Source organism: Atta colombica, unplaced genomic scaffold, assembly GCF_001594045.1.
Source record: "Atta colombica isolate Treedump-2 unplaced genomic scaffold, Acol1.0 scaffold45, whole genome shotgun sequence".
Classification (NCBI taxonomy): domain Eukaryota; kingdom Metazoa; phylum Arthropoda; class Insecta; order Hymenoptera; family Formicidae; genus Atta; species Atta colombica.
The window spans coordinates 360427-372317 of record NW_017259534.1 but is presented as its reverse complement, the minus strand read 5'-3'; the positions used below and the strand labels follow the sequence as shown (position 1 = coordinate 372317).

Genomic DNA, 11891 nt, shown 5'->3' with positions numbered 1-11891 from the left:
GGAAGAGGCCAGTAATGCGTAAGTACATATCATCTATCTCTCATTTTCACCATCTCTCTTCTTTCTTTCTCATTTTCTTCCTCTCACGAATGTGCGTCTGTATGCGCATTACGCACACGTACAGGGCGGGTTTGTCGACAGTCAACACACCCGTTGTGTACACAAACAGCCTAAGTAGGCACACAGGCACACGGAGAGGAGAACCGGTGGAGAAGGACCGGTGTGGAGGCGCGTATTCGCAACGCGAGACGTATACGACACAAACGACCGCCTGGAGGAGAACCAATAGCTCGTATGGGTTGTAACCCGGCAGCAGGCGGGGGCCATCCGGTGGGGGCCATCAAAATTTCAAAAACGTACGCGGGCCCCTTTCGCGACGAGGATAAAAGGCAGCAATCGCGATTCTTTCGGGCAGTATCGATACGATCGCCGTACTCATTCGAGCGTTCACGTGCGAGAAAAAACAGAATCGAGATCGACGAGAAAGCGCGAGGAAGAGAAGGAGAAGAAGTGAAGATAAGTTTCGAAGAGTTGGAGTAATTGATTCGATTCGGTGTTTCCTTCGCTGTCTGGAAGATTCATCAAAATGTTCAAATTCGCGGTAGTCGGCGCACTCTTCGTGGTATCCGCTCTTGCTGCACCGGCCTCACAGGATATGGGGGTGGCACCGCCGTCCTCGATCCTCGAGGAAGCTCTCGACATGTACGCTTCCTGTTCCGGGGAATCGAGTATTGCGGTGTGTCTCAAGATGAAGGCCCTGCGCTACGTCGACCGTGCCGCTCGTTCGGCCGACATCGAGATCATTGACGGATTCAAGATCGTACAGACTGAAGATGCCAAAAATAGGTAAGGGATCGCGGGAATTTACTCGAGGTAGTGATCGGTACGGTACTTACGGTTTCTTACGGTAACTGACCATCGAATTATATAATGGACGATATAGAATGAAATTAGGACATGAAAAATGAAGAAGAGCCCCTATTCTTGAAAAGTATCGCATACGTAGGGAAATACTATAATATACGTTACGTATACTATAGTATTTCCCTATAGTTTTTCATATTTTTTTTCAAGAATAGGGACCCAGATCTCTAACAGCACAAACCTTCAAAGGACATCTTTAGGACGTCCGTGAGTCCTTTGAACAGCCTAAGGACATCCCCAGGATGTATTCTGGATAAAGTGTGTTATTAGGGGTGATTCGTGTAGTGAACGCATGAATTTATATTCAACATATATTTTTTAATAAACTAAAGTGCATGAATTTATTTATATAATATAAGCCAAACTATCACTATTTGATTACCGAGCTTAGATTGAGTAATTATTTTGTATTGTAATATTTGATCATTTTTAGATTCAAATTTGCTTTGAGTGTGATTTTAAGAAGAATAAATTGTAAAGAGAAAAAAGAGACAAGTAGAAAAGAATTTGTAAATTTATAATAAATAATTTATAATAAATATTTTAAAAAAATGAACTGTATAGAGAATTAATTCTTTACTTTCACTTAATTACTATTGTAATCAATGAACATATAATTTGAATGCTATTTGATTCTACTTGACTCTACGGTGTCCGGTTGTAAAATTAACACAAAAAGTTATTAACGAAGATAGCTTGATATGCTCGACATATATATGATATAACGAACATATTTTTTTGTTTTCAGCCGAGCTGACAATGCAAGGTCTCTTAATGACATTGAAAATACTTTACCTGTTGAGACCGAAGCTAAGGAAGCTGCAATTGATCAGGCCATTGTCGACAGAGCCGCCAAATTTTTATCCACGCATACTGTTGAATTGAGTCTTCCCGAAGATGTTTCTCGCTCTTTTGATGAAGGTAAAATTAAATTAAATTAATTTTTTATTTAAAAAAGAAGAAAGAGAGAAGAATGTTCTTAAAGTTTTAAAGTTCTATCATTGACTGCTTTTTAATTAAAATACGCATGAATTTTATTTGAAATTTTAAGATATAAATGAAAAAAGTTTAGATATATGACCATAAATTATAATATGTCAAAACAAATTGTAGAGCTTATATTTCGGAATTATGTTTCAGCTCGTGGCAAGAAGAAGAAAATCGTTAAATCTCTCTTACCCATCCTTCTCCTTCTAAAACTGAAAGCTGCTGCTCTTATCCCTATTGCCCTTGGTGCTTTGGCTTTGATAGCTTTCAAAGCCCTTGTCATCGGCAAGATCGCTCTCATCATTAGCTTGATCATCGGTCTGCAAAAACTTCTTGCCTACAAGAGCCAGAGCTACGAGGTCGTCGCTCACCCCGTTCATGATTATGGACACGATGTGCACCACGACCACGGTCACGGTTGGGCGAGATCATCGGCTGGTTCTGATCTCGCATACAAGGCGTACAAACCTTCCGAATAGCTCAAAGTTACGCACAACTTCTTCCCTTTCTAATTTTCTACATTCGCCAAAGTGATCGTCCATAATCCATCGATCACCTGAGGGTGGCGTGACTCAACTTCTCAGGGATCCGTGAATAAGTTCAGCTCGACAACAAAGACATTTATCTTACGATATACAAACGACTATACTGAACGCAATTTTATGTGGACGGGTAAAGAACTGTAAGATACAGACGGTTACTGGATTTTGCGTGAACTGGATTTAACGGTACGATGACTCGACGACTTGGACGACGATGCCGTAATTGACAATCAATAAGGATACTACGATAGTTGTGGTTCGATATATACATTACGGCAAATCTATTATGAAGCTTATCACTTTACCAACATCAACAGAATACTGTGCTCAGAGATTATGAGAATCTCGAAAGACTCTCAAATAGTGGAATCCTGTCAGAATGGTAAAAGTCGCGCCCCCTCCGTCATACCCGTGCGGTATCCTTTCAGAATCCTCCGTGTCTATCATATGCGGAACGACTCGTAGTCAGTACTCGCACGGGATCACCAGATTTAATCCAATGATTATTTATATACCGATCACCCCATTTTGGGATCATCATGTAACTTATCATATTATTTATAAATAAATTGTAATTTTTATATAATATTAAAAATTGACTCAATTTTATTTCTTTCCAAATATTTCTCTTCCATATTACGCAAATATCCTTTACCAAAAAATACAAATTCCAACAAATATAATAAGACTATATTGATATAAGAATTTTTGAAACCGTGTTACAATAATGATAAACTACATATAAGATTATGGAAAAAAAATTAATTGGGTACAGCAATCCTATAATTTGCTATGCGAATTCAACATCGATAGCTAAAAAGATTTGATAGTTTAATAAATCGCTAATATTATTCAGCTGTCAATTTTGCTATTTTAACATAGAAAATTGACTGTCTATATATTACGATTGTAGATTTGCTGAGTCAGTGAAGTTTTTAGCTGTTTTTTATGATATAGATATATTTATATACATAACTTTATCAGAGTTAAAACATTATTTTGAAGTAATGACATCTGAAATTAAATTATTTTAAAAATGAGAAAAAGATTTTAAAATATATCACTGCTTCAAAAATTATTTTGAAATAGTGACGTCTGAAAATAATATTATTTAAAAAAATGAGAAATATTTTTAAAAATGAGAAAAAGATTCGAAAATATATCACGATTCAAAAACTTAATTTAATATTTTAAATGTCTTGCTGGATGACAATCTTTAGATCTCGTATGTTCCAGATTTACGCAAATTTCGGCAATTATATCCGCGCTACTTGTGTTCCCAATTTTTCTTGCTCAGCCATCAAGCCTGTCCTATCAATCTGAAGATATAACGATCTTTTGGACACTCCATTCTTCGACCAGAGGAAATTACCCTTCTCAGTGCATCCGGTGTATCGACTTCACTTCGTGCGCACAAAATACAAACGAAGTATACTTTCGCTACTTATAAAATCTTCCGAGTGAAACCAATTGTTCTGTCGTGTGTGAACGCCCTCTTGTCGCCTATATAGGTAGGTGCAGGAACAGTATGAACAGTATTTTACGGGAACTTCATTACTCTACATCTCGTCCTTATAATAGGATTTTCTGTTACAATCTTAAAAAATTGAAGAAACAAAATTATGATAGTTCGAAGATGTGAAAAGCATTCTAAAAGTCCAAAATTTTTAAGTGTCTGTTATCTTACAGTGCAGTACATTATTTTTTGTGCCTTGGAATAAATTTAAATAAAACGGTTGTGCAAAAGTTTTTATAAATTTCCTAAAATCCTTGTATCTTTGTTCTATTTATTTTAATTCTTATAAATTTTTATTCAATGTTTAATTTTATCTAAACATATACGATCTGAGAGATGTGCTCCGAAGATGAAAAGCGAACTCCGTTATTTAAGTTTGCTCGTTCTCGTGTCTACGAGTTTTACAGTGATCATGGAGCCCAAGGAACATATCACTTTAGACGATGAACATTCCTATAGCTTTAATGAAGTTCTTGGTTTATGTCTCGCAAAAAAGGAACATGGTACATTCGAATGTATAAATCGTGGCATTTTAAGTACCTTGCAGTCATTAAACGATAAGGATAGTTTGGAGTTTGGAAAGATGCAACTTGACAGAGCGGAGGGCTATGGTAGAGATCTTTTGGATCTAGATTATGATCCAAAAGATTTTGGAAATGTTGTAAAGGCAGCTGCCAGACTTATGGAACGCCGCAATGTCAAGTGGAATTTGGATAATATATATCCGGGATTACAGATGCGTATTGGACCAATGTTAAACGGAAACGGAATATTGGAATTTGTTATTAATGAAAGAGTTCCTTCATACGGCGATAGGCAGACTAGTACAGGTACAATATTATTTCTGTAAAAGCTACAATATTATTTCTGTAAAATTAATTAAAATTAATTTTAAATTTTGATTATCTTCAATAAGCTTGATCGTATCTATTTATAATTTAGAAATAAACGTCAAGAAAAATTTGTTTCAAATACGTATACATAATTGTTATTCTGTTGTAAAATCTACATTTTTATATCTTGCATAAAAATAAAGCAGAATTTTATTTAACTGTGGGAACGTTTTTACGTTAAAAATTTTTTTTAATATTGTAAATTTTACAAATATTTTTTACATATGTATGTTCTTTGCTAATAATTTAGCAAAAAACATATGTACATAAAATTTATTAGTAATAATTTGTGCAAATAATGTAATGTAAGAATTACATGCAACTGTTTCAAATAATTTGTGAAAGAATGATTATATGAAATGAATAAAGTTACAAAGTACTTGTTTCAAAAAATTGTAGTTTGTTATTATACGCAGAATTACTCGTGTTATCTTAGCGCGGAATTAAACCTTATGCTGATTCTTATACTGGTTAAGACGTTACATGTTACAACCAGTTTGAAGAACGTCCTCTAGCAGGCAGCACTATCAAGACAACCGGACTGGTTGCAAATTCAAGGTCAATTTCTATCTTTTCAGGAAGGCAGTTGACTAGACACATATTACTCCCATTTCTATTGGGTTTCAAATTCAATCTGGCGTCACTAATTCCGCTTATGTTCGGTTTCCTGTTAATCGTAACCAAGAAGGCCCTCTTATTGACGAAGATGGCGTTGTTTTTGATCGGTCTTTTAGGATGGAATACGCTCTTTTCCGGGGCACCTGCTGTACCTCCTTACTCGGCAAACGCATTTAATGGCTTCCACACTTACGGACACGACACACCGGCTGGTGTATATACCCATTACGATTATCATTACCCGCAGCGACCTTATAGACCCTTACAGGACTACAGTCCTTATGATCAGCATGTTATTAGAGAAGTTGTTAATGTTTATGACGGAAATAGCGATTCGGGACAAAGTAAACAAAATAAGAGGAATTTTGTTTTTGATTCAAAGTAGTTAATTGGGTCGTAAACTTTGAAATATATTAATGAGAGATTTAGATTATATAATTATCAACATCATGACCAAAGTTAGATATTTACTTTAGATTTAAGAGAGAGAATTATTTTCGTAACAACTTATTCAATTAATTTAAAATATAAGAAATATTTTATCAACTTTTGTATTATTTAGAGATAAGATTCTTAAGAATTTAGATCTTAATAATACGAGTTATTTTACAATAATGCGATATTTTGCAATATCGTATATAAATTACAATTATATTATTTCTATATTTTATTATACGCATTGAATTATATAATTAAACACATAGTTTTAAACCGAATTTAATGAAGAAACGTTTTTTCTTTTATTTTTTCTTTAAACGTTTTCTTTTATTTGTTCTTTAATTAATATAACAAACACTTTAATATACCATAATCAGTAATAAGTTAAATTAAACCCCGCTTATACAAATAAATCAATTAAGTAAAAAAACTCTAAATGCAGTCAAAGATAGATCTAGTGCTTAATAATATTTCTGTATTTATATTTAAATACATTTTCCAATATTTCAAACTGTATATTGAAATACATACAATCTTGAAAACACAGTCCTAAATTAAAATTGGCAATAATAAAATTAAATTAATTCAACATTATAATAGTAATGCTGCTAACAGGCGTTTCAAATTACTAAAAAAAAACTTATTACAAATATTATGTCAGTCAGCGTTAATATAATTTTTCAAAATGATATTTTGGATGAAAATGATATTTTCCTATTAACACTGATACATCTATATTATTAAATTGCATAATCTGTCGCAAATAAACATAGTAAGAAATGTAAAATGTTTATTAGAATAATATTTATTTTATATACCTACGCTAGTAATTTTTTCTTTGCATTATTATATTATATATCACACTCGTATTGTTTCAATTGTAATATATCTTCGTATTGTTTAGACGAATCGAATAAGTCGAAAGAGAAGAGATATTTTATGCCGATAAAACAACTGCTTCTTTGTTTGCATTGTGTAATAATGTTTTTTATTACAAATTCACTTTCAAGTTCAGTTGCAAGTATCTGTCCATCAACTAGAATTGTCACTGAGATTCTGACGTTTTCACTTAGTGATTCCATTAGCTTAGTCCATTATCGCATCGTCCTTTCTTTCGGTCGCCTAACTGTACTAATTCTCTCTTTCTCCGTTGCTCTTACGTTATTACTATTCGCAAGAATGACGATGATTACATCCGGGAAACGCACATTTGCTTCTCTCCTTCTCTCTTTCTCTCTCTCCCCTCCCTCCCTCCCCTCCCCCTCCCCCCCTTTCCTATTTGGAAAGGAAAATACTGTCGTATCTTTGCGGTCATGCGACTACATATGTGACCACGTGCTCATAGCATTCTCTGTCAAGTATAACAATAAGGTGGGAATGCACTGCATATTGTAACAATCGGTGAAAAAAGCTTTTAAACAAGTTTATCGCCTTTGTCCATCATTTAATTATTCCTCCTTTTAAACGTGTATCTTGTGTGTTACTATTAGTGTATTATATTATATCATAGAATAGTGTTAAGAGATATATGTAGTGCATATTAAGAAACAGATTAAGATTTTCAATTAATTATATAATGGAAATATATTTAAAGACCGAATGTTATTGATCAGATAACTTTTAATTAAGAGTGTTCGGTTAAAAATACAAATCTCTTTCAGACAGAAAGATAGTATTTACGAAAATACTAATTTACAAGAAATGATAATATTATCGTTGAGACAGTATCATTCTGTAATAAGAGCGTGACAAAGGCTGTGGTCAAAGTTTCGTTACAAATGCTTTGAAGCATTTGATAAATTAATTAGAAGAGAGAACTTTACAAATTAACTGAATTAAAAACACTTCAAAGCGTTTGCAGTATTTGCGTTGACCGTACCTATAAGCTTATGTTTGTATATACGCTTCGTTTTTGATAATTATTCGAACTATATCGTTAAAGTGACGATGAAGTGGATAATGAATATTTAGCTTCGTATAACAATCAATGTGATTGGAATTGATGTGATTGGAATTTACCAAGATGATGAAGGAATTATAGTGAACTTGGCTACTACACAACAGCCTACATTTGAAAAAAATAATTGCGAAATTGAATGCATTGAATGTGGACAGTATTAATCAAGTCCATATTTATAATTGTTCCAGTTATTTTCTAAATGTAGCTCGTCACGGATCGTAAACTGCACTAAATTAACAGTATTTAACAGATATAATAAGTTCCTCGATCTTTATTATTAGTTGCATATTGTAATATTACATTATATTATATTATATTAATTATATTAGTTGTAATACTGTAATATTAAATGCAACAAAATGAAAGAATTTCCCAAGATGAATACTAAAGCGATTATTTCATATATTCAATATTCAGATATTGAATTTGTATGTAGTAACAATAACAAAAAATAATTAACATTGGAAATACTAAAAACTCATTTCCGCATGACATTATTCTGTAACACGTAAAGTTAGTCATGCATGCAAATTGATGGATAAATCTACAACTGTTTCTGCTTCTCAATGCAGAGGTTTGCACTTATAGTCACATTTGGGTGGAGAATCGTTTGTTTTACCTGCATTCCATTCCTGATGCGTCGTTATTAACTACGGATTGGCGCGGCGGAGTTTTAAGGTTCGTTTGATAAGCAGGTCAGAGGGATACTTACTTACGGGGCTGTACGACATTGTTTTGGTTGAGGGGTCTTTCCTTCCGTTGTGTAGCGTTAAACAGCGCGTGGATCAAGTACGGGCGTGTATACCAGGAATCTTAATGCTTTGGTAGGAGAGGCTAATGGGTGTACACTTATATAAGTCACAATGCAACCAGATTTTAACGAGTAGTCTGCGAGATTTATCGAACAGATCAGCAGAGTGGACAGTGTAAGACGTAACGGAGGAGAAGCTGATGATTATATTACAGACAGTTAGAAGATAAAGAAGGAGAATCGACGAGTTTATATTATACTCACGATGGATAAGCGGCATTCAATGATTTGGATTTTACATTTTCTTCATCTCATGGTGTTCTGCAATTTAGTGATTGCTAAAAGTGAATACACAAATCTATTTGAACGTTGCGCAAACGAAAAAAACACTTTCAATTGTTTCAAACGGCGTGCTTTGGAAATTCTCGACTCGGCTATTCAAGATGATTCTATATTTAAAATCAATGATTACATTTCAATTACCAAAGATCCAACATCTACCGCTAGAAGTTACAACTCGATGGAATCTGAAAATGGCACGGAACTAAGTCTCGATCAAAAATTGGATAACAAGTTTTATGAATATTTGACATCGAGAAACGTGAAACTAACAATACCGGGAAATGTTTTTGAAGGTAACAGCACCTCAAGATTATTAATAAAAATGCATTATATTTTTTCAATTAAATCATTAAAAAAATAAATTGTAATTTAAAATGTTTTATAATCGATTATTTTATACAAATAAAATACAATTTATTTGTTCGGATGTATATTCGACAAAGAAATTGCTTTTTAAAAGTAGAAAAAATTTAACAATAATATTTAAATAAATATATTTACAATATTTGCAGGAAGAAGAAAAAAGAATAAGGGTTTTGGATATATAATAGTAGCAGGTGCCGTGTTAGCAGGTGAGTTCTTTCTATTCGAAAATCAATATTCTAATTTATAGAAGAAATAATTTTAAAATCAAAATTGAAAAAAAAATATAATAATCAATTCAAAAAATTAAATTAACTTATTAAAATTTTTTTAGGTTTTTTTAATACTACTAATTTTTTATACTAAACTATATTTTTAAACAATATCAGATATAAGCAATAATAGATATAAGCAATGAATAAAATTTATTTTTTATGGAAAATGATTTTTATTTGATTTGTTTATCTATTTTATTCTAAATGAATAATAAATCTAAATATAATTATAGAAAAAAAAATCGATTTTTCCATTCTTCCTTATGGAAGTATAAATTATTTGTTTAGGTATGATGGCGCAATTAGCCTATGGAAAAATTGCTTTCCTTGCTGGCACGGCTTTACTGACGGCGAAAATGGCTTTAGTTTTAAGCGCGATAGTCGGTTTGAAAAAACTAGTATCTAGTGGAGGAGGTGGTCATGAAGTAATTTATGCTACAGCATCGGAACATCATGGAGGTGGTAGCGGTGGATATGGTGGTGGTTGGCAACGAACAATGGATGTTGTTCCTCCAACCTGAATCATATTCAACACATATACTACAAATTCAAAAGTTTTACGATTTATCACATGTAATACATCTTCTTTGATGTATCTGATAATGAAAATGTATTATTTTTTAAATTTTATTATTTAATTATTTATTTATTTAAATATTAATTAATAAAAACGTTTTATTGTACATTACTTCCTTTTTTTTTAATCCAAAAGAACGTGTTATTCTAAAGAATAAATAATACATAATATTATTATTTGATATATATTTTCACATCAGTATTCACATCACACTTTTCACATCACTCGACAAATGTGCAAATTTAACTTACACTATTATTAATGTATATATAGTTTACATTACATATGACATGACATTTTAGGAATAAATGCATGTATTGATAAAAGTAAGGTGTGAATATGAATCTTTCTCTTAGATTTTTTATTAGTTCGGAAATTTTATCTTCCCTATTAACATATTTTATTTATATTAATCTAAAAATATAAAATCAAAATAGAAATTATATATTTGCTTAATATTTAAAAGATATTAATTATTTTTTATTTAATTTATTATTAATCAAAGAACTGGAAAGGATACGGGCAGTAAGAGTCAAGCGCAGAAGACGCAAACAATATATCTATGAAGTATGAAAAAGAAAAAAAATTAATTGCTGGATAATTAATTATAATCTTAAAATTGTTTGATAAATTAGTTCTCCATATTTAATTTATGATATTTCCTAATTTCTTTTTTTGTCTTTTTTTCATTTTTTTTGGTTTTTATTCCGACATTTAAATTCTCAATATAGGGAAGCTCACCATGACAGGATAATTTTTATTCACAGTTTTTGTATATGTTGGTTTATGTTGTTTCTGAGAAAGACTAAAAATGAGCTGAAATATGTAAGCGCGTTTTAGTGAATAAAGAAATTTCACACTTCATAGATATATTGTTTGCGCGACGTGCTTCTGCGCTTGACTCCTACATATTCTTTCTAATTCTTTGAATTATAAGGAGTTTAGATTAGTTTGATTTGTTATACGGATTTATTATTAAGTTGTTATTTAATTTATACTTAATTCTATTATTTTGTAAGATAATATAATATTATTATCAAAATAATATCAAAAAAATATCATAAAATATATTTATGTTTGATAATTTATGAATATTCTTAACCCTTTATTCAGAGGTTCAAGGGACCCTAAAAAAGTGAAAGATTTTATGTCTCTAAGGTCTTTTTTTAAAACAGGATTTAAACTGCCATTTAGTCCGAAGTTCAATATACCCTTTTCAGTCAATATACCCGAGTCAGATACTGTTCCTTAGATATCAGTCTTTGCAATTATTTTTATTTATTATTAATTATTATTAATTATATTAAAATTAAAAATTTCAAAAAGCCAATGCGTTTCTACAATGTTTAAAGTATGTTTAATAATTTTTGTGATTTTGAAGAATAAAAGCTGTAAATACGGCAATCAATTAAAATATTGAGGTCATTTTGCTCCCTGTATGATCAACTTATAATTTTCAGAAGGTGTCACCACGAAGGGTTAATACACAAATAATTGCATAAAAAAATTAAAAATATGTAGAAAAAAGTTAAAATTATATATTTAAGCTATTTAAATAATTACACATCGTATATTAGACTTTATGTAAAATATAATATATATAAATATAATAAGGATGAAAAAACTTGTTCGTATTTGTAGAATAACATTTTCACGTCAAATTTTTTACTCGTACAGAAACAGCTATCAACATTGGATACTCATG

At 31.6% G+C, this 11891-nt stretch overlaps 2 protein-coding genes across 2 annotated transcripts in view; both read left to right on the top strand.

Moving 5' to 3' along the window:
- The first annotated feature begins 425 nt into the window (after positions 1-425).
- On the top strand, positions 426-2971 carry LOC108691284. Its single transcript, XM_018198954.1, has 3 exons — positions 426-846; positions 1673-1845; positions 2065-2971. The coding sequence occupies exons 1-3, from the start codon at positions 587-589 to the stop codon at positions 2388-2390; spliced, it is 759 nt and encodes a 252-aa protein (XP_018054443.1). The 5' UTR covers positions 426-586; the 3' UTR covers positions 2391-2971.
- A 1410-nt stretch (positions 2972-4381) lies between these two features.
- LOC108691253 overlaps positions 4382-11891 on the top strand; it is a 14530-nt gene continuing 7020 nt past the window's right edge. The window contains exons 1-5 of the mRNA XM_018198923.1: positions 4382-4799; positions 5339-5824; positions 8962-9264; positions 9484-9543; positions 9898-10115. Coding sequence (XP_018054412.1) covers positions 4382-4799; positions 5339-5824; positions 8962-9264; positions 9484-9543; positions 9898-10115 — 1485 coding nt within the window. The remainder of the gene's footprint in view (positions 4800-5338; positions 5825-8961; positions 9265-9483; positions 9544-9897; positions 10116-11891) is intronic.

What these genes read in the sequence shown, in the direction of transcription:
- LOC108691284 (XM_018198954.1), top strand. Translation starts at nt 587, where the DNA reads ATGTTCAAATTCGCGGTAGTCGGCGCACTCTTCGTGGTATCCGCTCTT. An exon ending in ACTGAAGATGCCAAAAATAG is followed by an intron (nt 847 to 1,672) that starts GTAAGGGATCGC and finishes TTTTGTTTTCAG; the next exon opens with CCGAGCTGACAATGCAAGGT. An exon ending in TTCTCGCTCTTTTGATGAAG is followed by an intron (nt 1,846 to 2,064) that starts GTAAAATTAAAT and finishes ATTATGTTTCAG; the next exon opens with CTCGTGGCAAGAAGAAGAAA.